Below are 22392 nucleotides of genomic sequence, written 5' to 3'. Positions count from 1 at the left end.
CGGTTCATTGAATCTCCTTCCGTCCCTTTTGTGATGGCTCAGGTGTTGGCGGACGCTAACACACCCTACCCTCTCTTGGCTGCTCATGGGGAAGCCCCCCCGTCTGCTCAGCCTTGGCTAGCCTCGGTTCAGGCAGGCGGCGGCCTCCCGGCCAATTCAAGAAGATCGCGGCTGCCTAGCAGGCCACATTCTCTTCTCTCCTCGTTTTCGCTGCCCACAGCTCCACTTCCGGTGACTCCGGAACTGGCTCGCTTACGGCAGGACGGTTATAGCCGAGATAGGACTGCCGTGTGTACGGAACAGAGTCTACTCGGGCTGGAGGAGAGCGGGCGTTCTTCCCTCGAACTGACCTCCTTAGCGGAAACGCTCATTCGGTCTCTCACGAGAGCCATCGCTTCGTCCATCGAACCTTTTAGGTTCCGTGACGATGCCATTGAGGCTGATGCTGCCATGCTCTTGGCGGCCCTCGCGAAGGTCACTGACAGTCAGATGACTCTCGCTGCTCGGCTCTACTCTCAGGTTGTGTTTTGGAGGCGCGAGGCTTTTCTTAACGGCTCACGCCTGACGGATAAGGCCACCATAGACTCTTTGAGAGTCTCTCCCTTCTCAGAGGGTGCGTTGTTGGGATCACGCTCTTTGGATGCCCTCCGGCAGCAAACGGAGGAGGCTCGTGACCATCATGTGGTGCAACTGACGGAACTCGCTCTTAAGCAGCACGGTAACAAACCACGGAGTTCTGCACCAGCTGCAGGCAAGGCCTCGGGGCAGAAGTCGTCTCAGGCAGGTAGGGGTGGTTCACGTTCCCGCCCTTACCAGCGTAAACCTTCCTTCGGGAAGCGGGGGTCTGGGCGCAAGCCCAACCCCCAATGAGACCCCCCCGATCCAGTCACCCCCCCAGCCTCTACCCTTTCGGTAGCAGGCGGCCTCTCCCGGGCCCTTCCAGTGTGGCTGTCTCGGACAAGCAGCCTATGGATCATGGGGGTGATTCGATCGGGGTTCCGCCTTCCTTGGCAGGAAGGCAAGGCCCCTTTGTCCAGAGCGCCGGCCAATTTCCGGTTCCCGGCCAGCCTCGACGCTCGGGAGGCAATTCAGGCGGAAATCCTTCTCTTGCTGCAGAAGCAGGCTATAGAGGAGGTTCTCGACCACTCCTCCTTGGGTTTTTACGGAAGAATCTTCGTTGTTCCCAAGGCTTCCGGGGGGTGGCGGCCAGTCTTAGACCTCTCTCCACTGAACCGCTTTTTGCGCAAAATTCGGTTCACCATGGAAACGCCGGCGACCGTCAGGGAGGCGCTTCGCCCGGGCGACTGGGTGACGTCCGTCGACCTGACGGACGCCTACTTCCACATCCTCATGCACGAGGCGGACCGGAAGTGGTTGCGTTTTCTGTGGGGGGACCGAATCTTCCAGTTTCGAGCCCTTCCCTTCGGGCTGTCACTTGCTCCCTGGGTATTCACCATGGTGGTGCGCCAACTTTGTGCCCTCGTTCGGCAGCACGGGGTTCGGCTCAGGGCATACTTGGACGACTGGCTGATCCTTCATCAGCAGGAAGCGCTCTGCCTTCAGCATACCCAGTTTGTCCTTGCCCAGGCTCAGGATCTCGGCTTCCGAGTCAACCACACCAAGTCCGAGCTGACCCCGTCGCAGACCTTTACTTACCTTGGCATGGCGTTCGATTCACGGGAGTGGACAGTCCGTCCCACTCAACGCCGGGTGGACAAACTGCAGGCCCTTCTGTCTTCCCTGTTAGGGCTTCAGTCAGCTCCAGCCCGGACGCTTGCGTCTGTACAGGGCCAGATGGAGTCCATGTCGTCCCTTATTCCGCTAGGCAGATCCCACAAGCGCCCGTTTCAGGCGGCGCTCAGTTCAGTCTGGAATCCGACTTCACAAGGCTGGGACGTTTCAGTCCCGCTCGGGGTCTGGTTTCAGCAGACCACGCTTCAGTGGATGAACACCCCTTGGCTTCTGCAGGGAGTGCCCATAGCGCTTCCTCCTCCCTCCACGCATCTCTTTTCGGACGCGTCTCAGAAGGGTTGGGGGGCTCACGTGGACACACACACGACGTCCGGTCGGTGGTCACAAGAGCAGCGGCTTTGGCACATCAATCGCCTCGAGCTCGAGGCAGTCTCTCTGGGGCTTCAGCATTTTCTCTCCGCCCTTCAGGGCACCCATGTGTTGATTCATACCGACAACACGACAGTTGCTGCCTACCTCAACAAACAGGGCGGTTCCCGATCTCAACTGTTGTCCAGCCGAGCATGCGAGATCCTTTCTTGGTGCGCTCGCCATCAGATTCTGGTCTCGGCTCGCTACCTGCCCGGCTGCCTGAACGTCCTGGCCGACGCCCTCAGCCGGTCCTCTCAGATCCTCCACACAGAGTGGACCATCGCACATCAGGCGCTCCTCCGCCTTTGGGCGCAGGTAGAGCGACCGATGGTCGACCTCTTTGCCACGAGGTTTTCGCGTCGCCTTCCGATCTTTGTCTCCCCGTTTCCGGACCCGGAAGCGTGGAAGATCGACGCGATGACGATCAGCTGGACAGGGCTAGTGGCTTACGCCTTTCCTCCCACTCCACTCATCGGAAGGGTCCTGCGAAAAGCCGACTTAGAGCGGCCTCGTCTTCTTCTCGTGGCACCGCGCTGGCCCAGTCAGCATTGGTTCCCGGACCTCCTGCGGCTCGCCAGCGGCCCGCCAATTCCGCTCAGCCTCCGGCGAGGGGAGCTTCTACAGCCCAGGACGGGCATTCTTCACGATCGCCCCGAGTTCCTGGATCTTCACGCCTGGCGACTGTTCGGCGATCACTGAAGCGCTCAGGCGCCTCAGATCTTACTTTGGACTTAGTCCAGAAGGCTCACAGGCGTTCCACCTCCTCTGTTTATTCATCGCACTGGCTAGCTTGGACTCGATGGTGTGCAGCTAACAATGTTGTCCCGGTCGCCCCGCGGTCAATGCAGGTCGCAAACCACTTGGCATGGCTCTCCGCTCAGGGACGCGCCGCGTCCACTTTGCGCGTTCGCCGCTCAGCCATCTCGGTTACTCTTAAGCAGCTTGGTCGCTCCATCTCCCTCGGGGGAGTCATCGCGAGTGTGCTAAAGGGCGCGGCCCTCAGTTCTGCAACGGAGAGAACTTCTGTTCCGGCTTGGGACGTTCTGCTAGTACTTGAATTTCTCCGTTCTAGTGCTTTTGAACCTTTACAAGACGCTAGTCTTTCTGACCTTACGCGCAAAACTCTCATGCTCATACTGCTCGCTTCCGCGCGAAGGGGCAGCGAGATCCACGGCCTCTCAGGTTTAGACCGTGATATCACTTTTGAAAGAGACGGCTCGGTTGCACTGCGTTTCCGTCCCGATTTTCTCGCCAAAAATCAAAAACCTGACCAACTTTCACCGATCATTTCCATTCGGCCTCTTCGGGACATTTTAGCCCCCGGCGATCCGGATCTTTCTAACTGTCCGGTACGTGCGCTTAAGGCTTACTTGTTGCGTACCGCTCCGATTCGAGCATCAGCTCAGAAGTTGTTGTTTATTTCGATTAATACAGCCCGAAATAAAGACATTGCAAAAACCACGCTTACCAGATGGTCTTCCACACTTATAAGGCATGCCTATCAGTGGTGGCAGACACAAGGGGGGGGGCAGTCAGTCCTTCCTCTTCGATCACCTCGGACTCACGAGGCTCGAGCGTGGGCAACTTCCTTAGCTGTCCTCAAGTCTGGTAGGATGTCAGACGTCCTCAAAGCTGCATACTGGACGTCTCAAGATGTCTTCCTCAGCTACTACCTCCGGGACATTGCCAGCACTCACCCGGACGGTACCAACTGCCTCCCAGCCATGGTTGCCGCAGGCCAGATACTTCCAAGAGTTTAATGTGAGTATCCCACCGCCTTTATGTGCAATCTGCCATTTATGTGAGTTGAGGTAAGAATATGTGATTGAATCGAAAATTTCAAAACTAAATTTTCATTTAATTAATATACTTACTCAACTCACATCGTTTATACCCTCCCATCCATCCCCGCTAACATTATATGTGTTACAGGTGTGTGTTTCCGTGGGGGAATGACGGCCGGTAGCAGGACCGCGCATGTGCGGGTTACCGGTAGGGGAGGTGACTCCCGTCCTTGACTACGGATTGTTTTTCTTAGGGAGTTACTTCCCCCCTTACCAGGGTCGAGTACTACTTCAATATCTTAGCAATGAACTGAAGTTAATGCCATTTATGTGAGTTGAGTAAGTATATTAATTAAATGAAAATTTAGTTTTGAAATTTTCGATTTTATGGTGTAAAAGTCATTGAGCAAAACCTGAAAATCTGGAGCCGTAGTCAGGCTTTTTTGCATTTGAACATTGTCAACTTTCATCCCTGCAGTGTGTGTGTTTGTTTGAGTTGATAATGTGATTTCAAAATCGGTCTATTGGTACAGCAAATTAAAGATCAACCTTTGAATTATAAAAGACAGCTCTGCATGACAGATTTTATGGTTTTAAATAGAAAATGTTACCACAGTGTTTTTGTGTTAGCTCCCATGGGGTCGCCTTCACGCGGCGGGAGTGTTTCCCCAGAGCTACCCCACCCCTTTACTTCTCTTCTTTTGTCTTATTTCTGCCTTACCAGTCCTTTCACCTATATTTCCTTCCAAGAAAACTCTCCCTACTATTCCCTGCAGATTTCCAATTCTTTTCTTGTTGTCTTATTTCTATCTGACTGGATCCATCACCTTTATTTCACTTACCAAAAGTCTTCTTTTCCACATCCTTATTTCTCTGCACCCCGCATGTCGTAGGAGGCGACTAGCGGATTGGGTTTCTCCTTTTACCCTTGTTTAGTGGTTCTTGTATAGAGTGTGGTCAATGTTTGTAAAGATTTTGGTCAAGCGGTGTGTAGGAGGTGTTTGGTCCTTTGTGCTGGAAACTTGCATTCTCCCAGTAAGGTCATATATTGTACTACGTTGCAAGCCCCTGGAGCAATTTTTTGATTGGTGCTTTTGTGAACAGGAAACACTTAACAAGTGGCTCTATCCCATCTTTCCCCTATCCCATCTCCCCCCTTTCCCTCGTCGCGATATAACCTTCGTGGTTGAAAACGACATTAAACACCAAATAAAGAAAGAAAGAAAGTTTTTGTGTTAGGGGTGTTTGTTTGGCAGTGAAGGTACATGAGCAAATGCTGGTATGGTTGGTGTTTTCTTCTCTCTTTTTTTTGCACTGGTACTGCCTGCATCTGCACACATACTTTTGAGTAGACTGCATTACCTTACCTTGTCCTTTTTCCCAGTAAACAATATACATCTCTTTGAGATGCATTGGAATCCAGACCTTTTTATCGGATAACATTGTTTTCTAGCGTGATTAAGGTATATCAGTATTTTGTAACAATACTTTCCTGTGCTTATTTTTTAAGTTGAATGCATTGTTTCTGCAGAAAAATGCAGAGATGGCAAAAGCCCAGAAGAAAGCATCAGAAGACAGTTTCAATGCCCTGGTGATGTTCTGTGAAACTCTCAAGTGAGTGCTTTTTACACTTAAAAGTAGTACCTGTACAGTACAGTACAGCTGCAAGCAACAGTTCCCAATATATAATTATGGTTCAAGCAGCACAGTGTAAAATGGCCTTTTCCCATCTTCAGACAAAACAGTCCTTCAATTTTTCACTCACTTATTTAGACCCTTTGTTTACTTTCGTGCCCAGTTTGTGATGATAGGAATAGATAAACAATTATTCTTCATTGTGTTTCTCAGTATATGTGTGCATATTTTAAAACTTTTTGTGTGATTTTAGAGTAACTGCGTTCAGTGGATAGGATGATGTTAAACGGTGGACACTTACCTTTCATTGTGTCATTTTAAGTCTGTTTTGCAGTGTGTGTATACAAGTATGTCTTCAACATTCTGAAATGCTGTCTTCATCGTAGGTGCCGCCATTGGAGTATAGCCACGTTCTTTGGTGACGAGAAGCCAGCCTGTGACAGAGCGTGCGATGTGTGTCATGACCCAAAGAAGGTGGAGCTAGATTTGCAGAACTTGCAGTCCGGCAACTACGGTACCATGCGCAAAGGAGTGAAGGGAGGGGCCATGATGTGTACTGATGATGTTGACATGTATGGTGGAGGAAGAAAAGGGCAGAAACGGTGAGTGGTGTGTGTGTGTGTGTGTGTGTGTGTGTGTGTGTGTGTGTGTGACGTGAGTGTGTGTGTCACTCTGTGTGTGTGTGTGTGTGTGTTACTCTGTGTGTGTGCGCACGTTGGATGTATTAAATATTTGTGTGTGTTTTTTGTCTGTACGCATGCTGTGTGAATCACTGAATGAGTGTGTGTTTTATTCTGTCAGGTCTAGAAAGAAAAACTTGATGCGCAAAAAAGAGTTGTATTTACTAAGTTTGTGGGTGTCTTTTTCTTCTTGTCGATCACTCAGATGGAAACGCTGGTTCTCCGCGCAAATGTTGCCGTGCGCTGTAGGTCGTCCAGACTGCCATAGAGCTTCCCTTGCACCGTGGTCGCCTCCGCCCAGATCTGGCTCCTGAGGCCATCGTGTAGTGGGCAAGTCTGCAGCAGGTGTTCCGTTGTCATGCTGCCTGTTTGACAAGGGCACTGGTCTGACTGGCCAATTCTGAACTTGTGGAAAAGGTGGTGGTTCATTCGGTTGTGGCCTGTCCGCAGCCTGAATATGTGGACCTGCTCAGACCTTGTGAGCAGGTGAAAGGCGTTGTTTTTGTTGTAGTGTGGGAGCTGCTGCAACCACTTTTTGTGTTGCTTGGCCTTGATGATGGTCTTGGCTTCTTTGAAGGTGGTTGATCTGTCATTCTGGTCCTTCGTAGTGCCCTCCTTTGCCAGAGTATCTGCGGCTTCGTTGCCTAGTATGTTGCAGTGAGAGGGGATCCATTGCAGCACGACTGTGTGGGCTCTGCACAGGGAGGTCAAGGCGGATGACAGGTCATTCAGTTCTTTGTCTCTGGCAGTGTCTAAGGCCTGCAGGACTGACTTTGCGTCGCTGAAGAACACAACGTTGTTGGAGGAGAGTGGACTGTGCTCAATGTGGGCTGCACCTGTCTGAAGCGCTACTGCTTCAGCCTTGAAGTTGGTGGAGTAGAGGCCGGTAGCGAGGGAGATGTGTTCTTCTTCTCGACCTCCTGGGTACTTTATGTAGATTCCGGCACCACCACTTCTGACAGCCTGGTCGGCAGATCCGTCAGTGTATACATGAGTCCATTGGCGTTGGGGGTAGGAGTTGTGGATGTGTTCAATGGTGAGAGACTTCAGTTCAGCACAGCTCTGGGAGTCTTTCTTGCCAACGCCAGGAATACTGCAGCGTATCTGGGGTCTTCCTTCATCACTCCAGCTTGGGTTGGGCCCCTTTGAGGCATAGGGCCCGGCACTCTACCAGCCCGGGAGGACTCCACAAGTAGCGCACCATCACGTGTTGAATCGTCGTTGTCCATCATGGGAGTGAAATGCGTTGCACTGTCGTTACGCGCACTTTGGCCCAGCGCATCCGTCTTCAGCAGTGGTTTCTTCTCCGACTTTTCCTTGTCGTAGGAGACTTGCCGTCCATGGCTGCAGAACGTCCCCCGTCCTTGGTTTTTTGACTCACATGCGAAGCAAAAGTGAGTCTATGTACTCACCCGAGTCGTCCGTCCGTCCGTCCGTCCGTCCGTCCGGACGTCCGTCCGTCCGTCCGTCCGGAAAACTTTAACGTTGGATATTTCTTGGACACTATTCAGTCTATCAGTACCAAATTTGGCAAGATGGTGTATGATGACAAGGCCCCAAAAAACATACATAGCATCTTGACCTTGCTTCAAGGTCAAGGTCGCAGGGGACATAAATGTTGCCTAAAAAACAGCTATTTTTCATATTTTTCCCATTTTCTCTGAAGTTTTTGAGATTCAATACCTCACCTATATATGATATATAGGGCAAAGTAAGCCCCATCTTTTGATACCAATTTGGTTTACCTTGCTTCAAGGTCAAGGTCACAGGAGCTCTTCAAAGTTGGATTGTATACATATTTTGAAGTGACCTTGACCCTGAACTATGGAAGATAACTGTTTCAAACTTAAAAATTATGTGGGGCACATGTTATGCTTTCATCATGAGACACATTTGGTCACATATGATCAAGGTCAAGGTCACTTTGACCCTTATGAAATGTGACCAAAATAAGGTAGTGAACCACTAAAAGTGACCATATCTCATGGTAGAAAGAGCCAATAAGCACCATTGTACTTCCTATGTCTTGAATTAACAGCTTTGTGTTGCATGACCTTGGATGACCTTGACCTTGGGTCAAGGTCACATGTATTTTGGTAGGAAAAATGTGTAAAGCATGTGAGTCGTATGGGCTTTGCCCTTCTTGTTTGTCTGAGTGATCCTTCTCATACCCCATTAGCCTCGGGGAGAGGTGGCTGAATTAGTCTGACCTCTACCCTTTGACCTGTCCAGCTTGGGTGGCCCTACCAGGAGTTTACACTCCCGCTGGCATAGCTCTCCGGGTCATCGAGGCACTCAAACCACCACACCGCGCTAAGGAATCAGCCTTGTGGTGGGTGGTTGTCTAACAGGTGAAAAAGACAGGGAGGGATACATTTTGGCTGATTGTACCCAGTGATAGTTTAGCACAAGAGCTGCAGGATAAAGAAAGAGAAAATTTTACCAAAAGTTCAGAAATAAAACAAAAGAAAACAGCAACTTTCACAGTGGTAGAAAATGCTGCACATATTGGTGGGTTGATAGTATTTAATTGATGATTTTTTTTTTGTTTTTGTATGGCCATGTTGGGTTTGATGCGTGCATGCCTGGTTTTCTCCTGTAGATGGGTGTCGGCACAGGAGGTCTGCCCGCTGTCCTCAGCCAACATGCTCCGTCTTCATGGCAGCTCAGGTTTTTTATCGAGGTTCTCTCCTCTAGATCCGCCGTGTTTTGCCTAGGGGCTTGCGCTGCCTAGTTGATAGGGTCACCTCATAGAGGATGTGGTCATAGACCACGCACGGTCGGTCTTGGGATAGGGAAACGTTATGCTAGTCCGGAGGGATTACGCCACAAAGGCCACCTCGCGAAGACCCAGGGTCCTAGACTAGGGAGGTCCAAGGGGGAGCACCGGGAGGGCTACCCCTCTACCCGCACCTCCAACACAATCTTGCATCTTATGAACATTCTAAATGTTAGACTAACTTATTGTCTTGTACAGAATAACAACTGTGTGAATGGTGCTATACTGAATGAAAGAGTGTGACATGAAGTTCTTGTACATCATTGTAAAGAGTGTGAATGACGTTTTAGTTTAGATGTCAAGCGCTTAGAGCAAGCCTTTTTAACGAAAGTTTTTGATTTAGCGCTATATAAATGTTCTTATTATTATTATTATTATAATCCCTTCCCCTGGTAGCTTCATCCCCAAGGAGGAGACAGAGCTACCTGCAACACCCCAATTGATGATTGATTCTGAGAGAATAAGGTAGATGGTCCAAAGCTAGGATCAATTTAGTCAACAAACGAACCATTAGAGTTTAGTCTGGTGGAGCATATTCCGGTCCTTTGACCTTAGTTTACTGTCAGCTGTGAAAACATCGTGTCATCCAATTTTTAATGTTCAAAATCGTTCTGCATCTTTTACCAACATTTCTGAGTTTACATTTTGTTTGGACTTGTTGTGATCGACTTAACATTTATGGACTTTGTTGTGATTCATTTGTTGTAACTGATCTTACGTTTTATAGATTCTAGTCATCTTGATATATAGAAGAGTTGAGTCCCTTTTCTTTTGGTTGTCTCAGTATCTGTATGTTCGTCCACTACAAAGACCACTAGGCGTACGTAGTTGTGAAACCGGCACGGTTGGCCTAGTGGTAAGGCGTCCGCCCAGTGAGCGGGAGGTCGTGGGTTCGAACCCCGGCCGGGTCATACCTAAGACTTTAAAATTAGCAATCTAGTGGCTGCTCCGCCTGGCGTCTGGCATTATGGGGTTAGTGCTAGGACTGGTTGGTCCGGTGTCAGAATAATGTGACTGGGTAAGACATGAAGCCTGTGCTGCGACTTCTGTCTTGTGTGTGGCGCACGTTATATGTCAAAGCAGCACCGCCCTGATATGGCTCTTCGTGGTCGGCTGGGCGTTAAGCAAACAAACAAACAAACAAACAAACGTAGTTGTGAATGTTTCGGTGTGTCCATAATTGGACAAATTCCATAAACTTGCTTTTATTTTTATTTTTTTATATTCTTACCCTTTGTTTATTTCAGGGAAAATGACGACTATGGAGGCAACAGTGGGGATGAGGAGGGGGAGTACAATTACAACCAGAGGGTGGAGCAGAAGGAGAAAATGCAAAGAGAAAAGATACTCAACAGCCAGTTTAAACTCAGAAAGGGGGTGAGTAATAATTGGAACGACGGTGGAATTGGAACCCCCATTGGCAATAAGCGGATATAACCCCGTATGAGGTTCATTGCCCACTGAGAGAACTTAAAACTGTCGCTCCTCTTTCAGAATGGGATGTCACTTCCACAGGGGTACTAGACGTTTTCTGGAAATAACTGTCAGGATTTTCAGCGGTCTGGTAGAGTAAGAGCCCCTTTATCTTGGACAAGTTTTTCACAACATCCGGAGCATGTTCCATGCTTCCGATCAGCTTTAACCTGGGATCAGGACGAACAACTAACTATGATGGGTATGCTAGTCGAGAAAAGGGTGATGCGCTAATAATTAAACTCACAGACTTTGTAGTCTGTAAATTACAGTGTGTTATTTTATGTTGGCTGCCAGTTGCTGGTAGTGATACCTTCATGTAAGGCATAACAGACTTACTTACTTACTGCTCGTTATGTGGGTTGTCATGTAGGGCAGCAAAGGCATAACAGAACATGACTGTAACTATTGGAATGTGTTTTGCAGAAAAAGGGGGAGAACAGCGGTGCGAGCAAGAAAAAGGAGGAAGAGTTCGAGGCCCCTTCAGCCTGGTGTCCTCTACGTGATGCAGAGAGTCAGCGAGTGCCTAAACTCGCAGTCAAGGTTTGAAATGCATGTGTTGCTTGGATGTGCGACTCTTAATTTTGTCATGAACAAAATAACAATAAAAAATGTACTCACCACATGCAAACATGGAAACAGAAGGACCAGTTTTGACCGGAGTATTCCTCGGCAAAACAAAAAACATTGACAAACATTTCTCAGAAATTGAATTTATAAGGAGAGTCGATAGAGAGAGATTGGAAAAACAAGAGGCGAAGCCTTCAAGGCTCACGTAAGAAATCGACAAACAGTAACACAAACTCAATCACTCCGTCACACATACACACACACACACAGTAAGCATAGGTGACACTGTGCAAGAAAGCGAGACACTAGATCTAGATCTGTCTGTCTGCATGTAGCCTACTTACAGACATGACTGCCAAATAGTCTCGGCCCGCTCAAAATAACAATGACCGAGACATTCCTTCGCGTGACGTCTAACCCTCTTACGCCATAATGTGACGTCTTCAAATGACGAAATGTTAAAGTTTCTACCACAGACATACACACGCACGCACGCACGCACATGCACGCACGCACGCACGCACAGACAGACAAAGTTACGATCGCATAGGCTACACTTCGTGAGCCAATAAGCTTAGAAGAAGACAGACAGAACCTTCCGTTACAATACAAAAGAAACAAAGTCTATGGAAGTTTGTTCTTTAATGGTTAAATCATGCAGAACTTTCAAGTTAGTGTTGTCAAGATTTGTCATGTTACCACTGTATTTTCTTTCTTGATTGATTTATTTCCTTTTCCATTTCTTGCCTTTTTTTAAAGCTCAAAACAAACGGTTCATTTTGAATAAACTGTGGAGTTGTGGATGAAAGCAGTGGACATGTTGTTACTTGGTGACAAAAATATTTGGACCAGTGGGCTTATTCTAGTGTTATGAAGGTCGAATCTTGATGCTGAGGAAATTGGCAGTTTTCTGTTTTTGTGTGTGTTTGTTTTGTTAACTGTGGGGCTTCTGATGGCAGAGAGGTGGGTAAACAGAGGTTACTATTTTTTATTTTGAGTTCTCATGGTTCTTTCTTGCAAATAAATTGTATTGTTTGGGTGATTTTTGAGAAACTGATAACATTTCCTTTGTGTTGCAGACAAGGGAACACTGTTATGAGATGCTGGAAAAAGCACTTTACGAAAACTTTGTGGCTGCCTTCGAAGAAGACCTTGACCGCATGCGAGGTGCCGACCACGAGACCCGGTGTTGTGCCCTTGACCTTGAACACGGTGTGTTCTTGGGCAGCAAGCAAGCCATGATGTACAAGGTGTCTGTCATGAAACTGGTCTGTGAGATCAGAAAACTTACTCAAGAAAAAACTCCACATGAATGCTTCTCAAAGATAAGGCCAGCATCTGATGATGAAGATGAAGATGGGGAAGCAGAGGAGAGAGAGTGTAGCAGGTTGTCTGAAGCTGAGTCTGAGTCAGAGACAGATTTGGAGAGACAAGACAATCATGCACCAGACTTTTCTGAATATTCACCATTTGTGAAAGCCAGCCAGCTTCCAAGCAAGATGGGCAATGGGGGCATGTTCCAAGAAAAGACTTATAGTGCCAGTGAGGACCAAGATCCAGACATGGAGGAAATAGCTGCCTCAGATTCTCCGAAGGATGAATCCAATTCCAGTTCCTCGTCCCCAGTAGCAAACCCTTCCTGCAGTAAGGATGCAGGTTCTAGTCACAGCGACGATTCAGACACTCCCAGTGTAGTGGACGCCAAAGACACAAGTGGTACGGACAATCATGGCGATGAAGATACAAAGAAAGGAAACAACAATTACCTCGACATACAGGATTTGTTTGGTGGCGATTCTGACGAGGACAAAGACACAGAGGGGGGCAACCCAAACTCAATCAGAGACGATTCTGGTTTTGTTTCTGAACAGACTGTAGCCAGCACTAGCAACACTACACATGCAGACCAGAGTAACTGTGATAATGCAAATCACAGTGGTGTGTCAGATACTAGCTGTCCTAGCAAGCCAGCAGCGCCAAGGATTGTGTATTTCTGGGAGCGAGAGGATTATGTACCAGAGCCAGAGAGAGAGGAGGAAGTGGAAGAGCTACCTCCCCCTCCTCCTCCTTCTCCTCCTCCTTCTCCTCCTCCTCCTCGGCCTCTCAAGTTGAATGGTTCGCTGAAGTCAAAGGATAAAAGTCATCATCATACTTCCACTAGTAGTTCCAGGTGAGATAAGTCTTGTGTGCTTGAGTACCAGTGATGTACATTTTAGTCGGTCTCCGGTCTCTGACCGATCCAATTTCCCCAGGACCTATAGCTTTAACACCAGCAGGACACAGGTCCGATTAACCTACAGAAGAAGTGGTCATGGGTCCGATCGTTTTTGACAATGAAGCGGACATGCGGACTGTTCAGTTATTTTCAAGAGGAAAGCTTGTTTCGGTTTTGCCAAGCGAAAGTAAACACTGCGTGAGGAAAGCTGGTTTCGGTTTTGCCAAGCGAAAGTATGCACTGCGTGTGACCAGTTTGTTGAGTGAACGAGGCACCATATGGGATCTGATTCTTTGAATTAATTTATCTTCAAGTTGGATCAAGAATAAAAAAAGAAAACCGAACCCATATGGTGCCTCGAGTGGCTCAGCAATAAATCGTTTAAACCAATGGGAACCACCCGTGCATGTTCGCACATGCGCAAGGCATTACTTTTCGTCATAATATCCGGAAAAACCGTTGTGCGTTCGAACGAAAATAAAACGAAAGAGAAACGACATGGGTCCGAAAAAAAAAGCTCAAAGCAGATAAAAAATCAGCAGACATTGATGTCCATGCTGCGTTCGCCAGCCACTGTGGCTATAGCTGAACCAACAACAACGTCAACCGAGAACGAACCGTCGAAGTGGAGAGTGATGGTGACAGTCGCGGAAGGTGGAAGAATTTAATCTGAAAAATCTTTTTAAATGTGGTTTTACGAGTCGTGTTTTTGTCCTATTGAAATTGCAATCTCAGGACACTGTGTCCTATTGATTTTCAGTCTTCAGGACAATTGTCCTAAAGGCTGCTGGAAAAATGTACATCACTGGAGTACAGATAGAATGATTGTATGTGGGCAACCAAAATGGATGGGTTTAGACTTGGTAACAATTTCTCTCTCTCTCTCTCTCTCTCTCTCTCTCTCTCTCTCTCTCTCTCTCTCTCTCTCTCTCTCTCTCTCTCTCTCTCTCTCTCTCTCTCTCTCTCTCTCTCTCTCTCTCTCTCTCTCTCTCTCTCTCTCTCTCTCTCTCTCTCTCTCTCTCTCTCTCTCTCTCTCTCTCTATGTTGTTAAACTCTCTCCCTATGTTGTTAATTAAGATCAGACTGACTCAGGTGTATTTTCTGTTCTCCAGAAGTAAAGAAGCCAAGAACAGTACTCATGACCCCCGGAAAACCACTAAACGGGTATGCATTTGAATGTTTGTGTAGCATTTAATTGTGTTTGTTTGACTGTCTATTATCTTGCTATTGCTAATCAAAGGGTAATGTTTTGTGATGCTTGTGTCCTTTGTTGAAATGATCAATCAAATTCAAAAATATTTCTATTAATTTTTGTGCTTGTCTCTCATGCTGGAGGTTGCCAGGGTTCGATCCCTGGCCGGGGCGAGTACAAATACCGGATTTGTTTGAGCATTCTCCAGTCCGCCCAGCTAGAAATGGGAACCTGACCCTGTTTAGAGCCATTGAAGGCGAAGGTAGCGAGGAAGAGGAACAGGCACCGCTCTCATAAAACTGGCCTGAGACTCGTTGAGATCTCGCTCCCCTATGACCAAAAGTGGCTAAATATGGGACTAAATTTACTTTTTTTTTAAACCATAATTATTTGTTTGTCTGTCCACTATAAAGACCATTGGGTAGATAATGTCGTGACAACCAACTGACACAATATCTACTGTAATGTTGCGACAACCAGCTGACACAATATCTACCGCAATGTCGTGACAACCAGCTGACACAATATGTACCATAATGTCGCGACAACCAGCTGACACAATATCTACCGTAATGTCGCGACAACCAGCTGAAGTAATGTCGCGACAACCAGCTGACACAATATCTACCGTAATGTCGCGACAACCAGCTAACACAATATCTACCGAAAATGTCGCGACAACCAGCTAACACAGTATCTACCGTAATGTTGCGACAGCCAGTTGACACAATATCTACTGTAATGTTGTGACAAGCAGTGTGTGGGTTAACTCATTTATGTGAAGAACTCTGACGTGGATACCAGGCATTTATATGATTTAAGGTTGCAAACTGTGCCATGTTTAGTTTAGACTTTAAGATTGCAGCAGCGAAAGCTATTATGTACCGAGTGATGCTGTTGTACTTCAAGTTGTAGTGGCTTTGTGACCCAGTGTTTTTTTCAAGTCTATCTTCTTTCAGCCGGGATGGGAAGATCTAGTTAAACCTGAACCGCCACACAAGAAAGCCAGGAAGGAATCGTCCCACAGCAAATCTTCAGACAACCACAAGAAAGAATCCCCCCACAAGAAAGAATCCCCCCTCAAGAAAGAATCCCCATCCCCCCACAAGAAACATTCCTCAGACAAGGAAAAGACATCTTCAGCCTCTTCCAGCAAAGAAGAGAAACACAGCGGGAAGGGAGCTAAGGCAGGAGGCAAGGGAGGCAAGCGTGCAGGAAGAAGGAAGGGGGGGGAGAGTGCAGAGGGGGCGGAGCAGGCCAAGAGGGGCGTGGCCGATCTGGTGGTTAAGTACCTGACACCCCACTACAAGGCTGGGCGTTTTGCCAACAAGGTAACGTTTTCTCTCAGCTTTTTAGCATGAGTTACAGTTTGAAATGGTGAAAGGGGAAAAAAATAAAAAGTAAGTGTGGAAAGAAATCATAAGGCCTGAAAAGAAAATTCAGTGTTTCCGGTTCTCTGACTGACCCTTTAACTCTTACCAGTTCGCTCCCTTACCCATCGTAAGCAAGCTGTAGTTTTCCACTGACCAATTATCTAATTATCCAAAAAAATTTGATTATTTTACATTGGATGGGTTGGACAGTCGATAAACTCATATGTTAGACACACTTTATGACAGAAACAAGCTGGGTTTTTGTTATAAGTTAGTTATAGGAATGCATTATCAGGCAAAAAAATAAAAATAGTCTGTTGACGGTAACATAGGCCAAAAAAATAGGGTCGGTAGTTCGGCATTTTTTTATTTATTTTTTTTCCCCCCACAAAAACATATGTTTAAGTTATTTTGCCAAAAACGAAAGACCTTTTTTATTTTTAATTTTTTTAATTTTTTTTTCTCCAAAAAACCATATTTGGCTCACGAAGTGTAGCCTATGTGATGCTAACTTTTGTCTGTCTGTGCGTGCGTGCGTGTGTGCGTGTGTGATAGAAACTTTAACATTTGACTGAACACCGAAATACTAATTTTACCGGGTTATTATCCAAGCAACAGCTTCAAAGTATTGAAGCAATGATCAACATTTCGTCGGCACGTATGTAGATAAAGTGTGTATCCAAAGAAAACGGGTGGTGGTGGGTTTTTGGGGGTGGGGGGGTAAAAACAGGTGACTGATTTGTGTTGTGTGTGGTATGTAGACCAGGTCAGGGGTCAAGGTTAGGTCAGATCGCGTGAAGGATTGTGGTATAGATTCACTTCTCAGTTCTAACCGAGCTGCATTCGCCGATTCGGGGAAGACGATTTCACATTGTTCGGTTTCGTAGCGGCTCCAGAAAAAATAGATAAAGAAGATGATACCAAAGGAGATTTCCTACAGGTTGATCTGCACAGCGTGTTTTCAGTGTCTGCGCGAGGAAGCGCTGTCGAAAGGGCAGTGTCGATCTCAGTGGCAGTCATGTCCCCGTAACTCGTAAGTAGGCTGCAGACAGACAGATCTAGATCTAGCGTCTCCCACTCTTGCACCGTGTCTATGCTTACTGTGTGTGTGTATGTGTGACGGAGTGATTGAGTTTGTGTTACTGTTTGTCGATTTCTTACGGGAGCCTTGAAGGCTCTTCGCCTCTTGTTTCAAGTTATTTTGCCCAAAAGCAAAGCCTTTTTTTTTTTTTTTTTTTTTCTTCCAAATGCCAAAAAAAAAAGTTTAGGGTCGCGCGAAAAAATAGGGTCGGTCGGGATACCGTAAACAGATTTTTTTGTTTTTTCCTTAGGCATGCGTATGTCATGAAATGTCCAATTTTGAAATTTGGGTGGGGGTATTCAGGTGACAATAACTTTTTTGTTTATCAGCAAAACTCAATAAAACTTTGCTATGTTATGTAAAATGAATGCCAACACAGACTAGTTAGCAGCATATCTAAAATAAACTGAAATCAAAAAAAATTTCTTCTTTGTGTTTGTCACGTGTTCCAAAAAATGGGCGTACAAATTTCAACAAAAATCATGTTGTCACCCCCATAACCATTTTTACCTTTAAAGATAGCACAATTATCTTTGCAAATATGAAAAGCTTATTCATTTTCCTTTCATTTGATATATAACTTTCTATATTTCATTTAGAATATGACCCCAGATAGCCACTCGGCAAGTAGGCACCAACAGCACTCTAAAATATGCCCTAAAACCCCCGAACTGGTAAGAGTTAATGTTTTTCCTCCCCATGCTGGAATTCTTTCTTACCCTTCACTCCCCAAACCCACGGGAGATTTCTGTTTTTGTCACTATTCTTGTTTTTAGTGATACTGGGACACTTCTTGGGGGCGGGGATATAGCTCAGTTGGTAGCGCGCTGGATTTGTATTCAGTTGGCCGCTGTCAGCGCGAGTTCGATCCCAGGTTCGGCGGAAATTTATTTTCACAGAGTCAACTTTGTGTGCAGACTCTCTTCGGTGTCCGAACCACCCACCGTGTATACTACATTGGGTGTGCACGTTAAAGATCCCACGATTGACAAAAGGGTCTTTCCTGGAAAAATTGCTTAGGCACAGTTAATAATTGTCTACCATACCCGTTTGACTTGGAATAAGGCCGTGAAAGGTAAATATGCGCCGACATGGCTGCAATCTACTGGCCGTATAAAATTTCATCTCACACGGCATCACTGCAGAGCGCCTAGAACTGTACCCACGGAATATGCGCGATATAAGCTTCATTGATTGATTGATTGATTGATTGACTTCTGTCGACAAGCCTTAATAGCCTTGATTTCCTCTAAAATACATACTCGCCCTTTATGTTTATTCAGGAGCTGTTCAAGAGTGTTGCAAGGGCCATATCCCACCACGTGATGGAGACTACCAAGGGACTGCCAACGTCTGGTAATTGTATGTGATTCAAACTTTTTTCTTTTCCATGCGTTGTCTGAGTGTCGTCTTGTCCCACCGTCTGTCTAGTGCACTCGACTCGTGCGACTAATGTGGAGTGGTGTGGTGTACGTCATTGGTTTGGTAATGTCTCCACTAGCTTTTCTGCAGTGCATGTTCTAAGCCATGGACAGTGAATTTTTTTTAAAGTTAAGAAAACAACATACGATGGTACAATATATTATTGTAGAGAGTTTTAGGTTTGAGAAATGTTTTACTAACTTTGTGTCCCATTGAAATACATGTAATATCTGAGCTGTTGCTTTTTGTTTTTACTCAGCAAACGCGAAACCACCTAAACACGCATACACTTGTGTATCTGATCAAAAGGCATGAGGGCGTAAAACTCGAATCATATAACCCATATCTTGTCCTTAAGAGGCGAAATATTTAGCCTGTAGGACATAATTGATAAAGCATTCTCTCTTTCCTTTCTGTAACAGGAAACCTGTTTTGTATTGCTTTATGTGAATGACAACTGACTCACTGAGTATGGTACAGGAAGCAGAAACGCTTGTTTTGTGCCGGAGAAGTGAGGTTTACAAATTACTGCACATTTCAATTACTGGATCTCACCGAAATCTCACATTTATTATCCTTCTCCCTTATCAAATATTCTGCTCTCAATAGAATTAAAAAAATATAAGTTGAAACTGAAAACTAAAACTCCACTGTCCAATGCTTAGGAAATCCACGATATGAACTCTGTTATAGTGGTCTCATTTATGATCAAATATTAGGGCAATAGTGTGTTGATGTGCAATTAGAGCAGTGGTGAAATTTTATTTCTGGGGCATGATTCGGAACACAATTTTGCGGATGAGTTAGCCTTCTCCTTAAAATATTGATGTATTTACTTTGTAATGAGGAAAAGTTCATCCAAATTGGACGAGTATTTGAAGAGGGAGGAAGTGGTGTTTTTTTGAGTCACTTGAGAAAAAGTGACTCTATGTAATCGGTCAGTGTTAGTCTGTCCGGCCGGCCGTCCGGCCGGCCGTCCGTAGACACCACCTTAACGTTGGACTTTTCTCGGAAACTATCAAAGCGATCGGGCTCATATTTTGTTTAGTCGTGACCTCCAATGACCTCTACACTTTAACGATGGTTTCGTTGACCTTTGACCTTTTTCAAGGTCACAGGTCAGCGTCAAAGGAAAAATTAGACATTTTATATCTTTGACAAAGTTCATCGGATGTGATTGAAACTTTGTAGGATTATTCTTTACATCAAAGTATTTACATCTGTAGCCTTTTACGAACGTTATCAGAAAAACAAGGGAGATAACTAGCCTTTTCTGTTCGGCAACACACAACTTAACGTTGGGCTTTTCTCGGAAACTATAAAAGTGACCGGGCTCAAATTTTATGTGAACGTGACTCATTGTGTTGTGAATAGCAATTTCTTCCTGTCCATCTGATGCCTCATATAATATTCAGAACTGCGAAAGTGACTCGATCGAGCGTTTGCTCTTCTTGTTAATGTACATGTATAGCGTAGAAATAATTTTTCATTGTTTTCATTTTGAACCAGATAGCCTGGAACCCTCCTGCATGTCGTAATATATTGACCACTTTTTTTTTCTTTCTTTTTTTCCCTTTTAAAAAACTTTTGAAAGTTTTGACTGACTTTTTTTAATTTTGGTACAATAATTGAAGTCTCGTATGTTGACTAACTTTTGTTTTCCTTTGATATAACTATTCAGTATTAATTAACACATTGACTAACACATGTTTTGTGTTGGTTTATATAAACCATTAAACGTCTTAATTCACCAGCAAATTTGTGTTTTTGCGAGGATTATGAAGATAAATATTTGTCTTCTTCATTACTGTGACGTACTGGAACAGTTCACATTAATACTAGTTCAAAATGTAAATCAAATTTCCACTGTTTTTCTTCTAATCTGTTGTGTTGGATGTGTATGTTAATTCTGTTAATTAGTTGTTCTTAGCAGAACAATCAAATGATTGTGAAATTTCTTGTGATTAATTAGTTCCCATTAATGTTGTATGCTGAGCTATGGCTTTGAATGGGTGTTCTGATAGCTGAATTATGCATTTATATTAAAAGCAATATTTCCAATGAATTCCCTTTCAAGTTTGAGCTGCAGGAAAACTTTGATTGATGTGTAGAATGCTGATGATGGTTTAGGCATATAACTGACGGGCGCAGTGGCGTGGTGGTAAGACGTTGGCCTCCTAATCGTGAGGTCGTGAGTTCGAATCCCTGTCGCTGCCGCCTGGTGGGTTAAGAGTGGAGATTTTTCCGATCTCCCAGGTCAACTTATGTGCAGACCTGCTAGTGACTTAACCCCCTTCGTGTGTACACGCAAGCACAAGACCAAGTGCGCACGGAAAAGATCCTGTAATCCATGTCGGAGTTTGGTGGGTTGTTGAAACACGAAAATACCCAGCATGCCTACCCAACGAAAGCGGAGTGAAGCTGACTATGCTCTCAGAGTATAGTGTGGGGAACCCAAATGGGCAAACAAGCTCACACGTAACCAGAAAATTCTGGAACGCTGAAGAAAGAAGAAGGCATATAACTTTCTGTCATCCTTGACTCTGTCAATAGTAAAACTTCTGTTTTTCTTTCGACCATCATTCTCTCTTCCTGTACTATTGTAAAGGTAACATTAGTTACAGTACTCTGTCATTTCAGTACAGCGGGAACCCCATTTCAATTAAGACCCCCTTGTTTAAGACCGCCTCCCTTTAAAGACCCTCTTTCTCATATTTTCTCCCTCTTTTTTTAAAGACCCGATATTCTTGCAGACTTTGGAGGTCTTAAACAGGGGGCTTCTGCTGTACCCGGAAGTATGCGTGTCTCAACGCAAAAAGTTCTGTTCCTGACTCTTTTGACAATTCTCTATCAATGCAAAAAGTTCTGTTCCTGACTCTTTTGACAATTCTCTATCAATGCAAAAAGTTCTGTTCCTGACTCTTTTGACAATTCTTTATCAATGCAAAAAGTTCTGTTCCTGACTCTTTTGACAATTCTTTATCAAGGCAGAAAATTCTGTATCCGACTCTTTTGACAACCTCCCGCGGGTTAGGGGGAAGAATTTACCCGATGCTCCCCAGCATGTCGTAAGAGGCGACTAACGGATTCTGTTTCTCTTTTCACCCTTGTTAAGTGTTTCTTGTATAGAATATAGTCAATTTTTGTAAAGATTTTAGTCAAGCAGTATGTAAGAAATGTTAAGTCCTTTGTACTGGAAACTTTCATTCTCCCAGTAAGGTAATATATTGTACTACGTTGCAAGCCCCTGGAGCATTTTTTTGATTAGTGCTTTTGTGAACAAGAAACAATTGACAAGTCGCTCTATCTCATCTCCCCCCTTCCCCTGTCGCGATATAACCTTCGTAGTTGAAAACGACGTTAAACACCAAATAAAGAAAGAAAGAAAGAACTCTTTTGACAATTTTTTATGAACACAAACATTATTCTGTTCCTGACTCTTTTGACATTTCTCTATCAATACAAAAAGTTCTGTATCTGACTCTTTTCACAATTCTCTATGGACGCAAACAATATTCTGTTCCTGACTCTTTTGACAATTCTCTATGAACGCAAACAATTCTGTATCTGACTCTTTTGACAATTGTCTGTGTGTTTTGACAGGCAAGGAGGAAGCCAAGCGCCTAGTGCGAGAGTTCATGGAGGAACACAAGACTGTCATGACCCACCAGGACCTGAAAGGCTGGCGCTGACACCCTGGCAAAACTCATGTACAGGGAGTGGAGGAAGATGATACTGTGCTCATGGCAGACAGCTGATGTGGACATTGCTTCTGCTTGCACCTGTCTCAGGAGATATACCAAAGACTGAAAGGCATTTTTTGGTTGTTTTTATGTTTTACTTTCTGATGTTTTGCTGTTGCTTGTTTGTTTGTTTGTGGGGTTTTTTTCTTTTTTGGGAAGGGGTGGGGGCGGGGGAGGCTTCTTTCATGCAGCAGTGCCCGGTGTGTGTATGGCAGAGTATTAACATGAACGTTGTTTTAGTCTTAATTTGGTAATGTTTTTGGCACACTAAATAGTTTGGCTCACCATCTCATATCTGGCCAGGCTTAAATTTACATGTGAAAATGCCACCCCCCGGGGTAA

The 22392-nt window shown here is 45.3% G+C and overlaps 1 protein-coding gene across 2 annotated transcripts in view; it reads left to right on the top strand.

The window, feature by feature from the left end:
- The window catches only part of LOC138969331 (ATP-dependent DNA helicase Q5-like), a 28897-nt gene extending 6717 nt beyond the window's left edge, over positions 1-22180 (top strand). The window contains exons 6-14 of one of the 2 annotated variants that reach the window (XM_070342101.1): positions 5419-5501; positions 5909-6124; positions 10229-10358; positions 10881-10997; positions 12104-13194; positions 14352-14403; positions 15391-15762; positions 18169-18241; positions 21911-22180. In XM_070342101.1, coding sequence (XP_070198202.1) covers positions 5419-5501; positions 5909-6124; positions 10229-10358; positions 10881-10997; positions 12104-13194; positions 14352-14403; positions 15391-15762; positions 18169-18241; positions 21911-21999 — 2223 coding nt within the window. In that variant the 3' untranslated portion in view covers positions 22000-22180. Of the gene's footprint in view, positions 1-5418; positions 5502-5908; positions 6125-10228; positions 10359-10880; positions 10998-12103; positions 13195-14351; positions 14404-15390; positions 15763-18168; positions 18248-21910 lie in introns of both variants that reach the window. The other variant, XM_070342100.1, reaches the window with a different exon arrangement.
- Positions 22181-22392: the final 212 nt, after the last annotated feature.

Source organism: Littorina saxatilis, linkage group LG6 (assembly GCF_037325665.1).
Source record: "Littorina saxatilis isolate snail1 linkage group LG6, US_GU_Lsax_2.0, whole genome shotgun sequence".
Classification (NCBI taxonomy): Eukaryota; Metazoa; Mollusca; class Gastropoda; order Littorinimorpha; family Littorinidae; genus Littorina; species Littorina saxatilis.
Note: the sequence above shows the minus strand (reverse complement) of the source record. Positions and strands in the feature narration are given on the sequence as shown.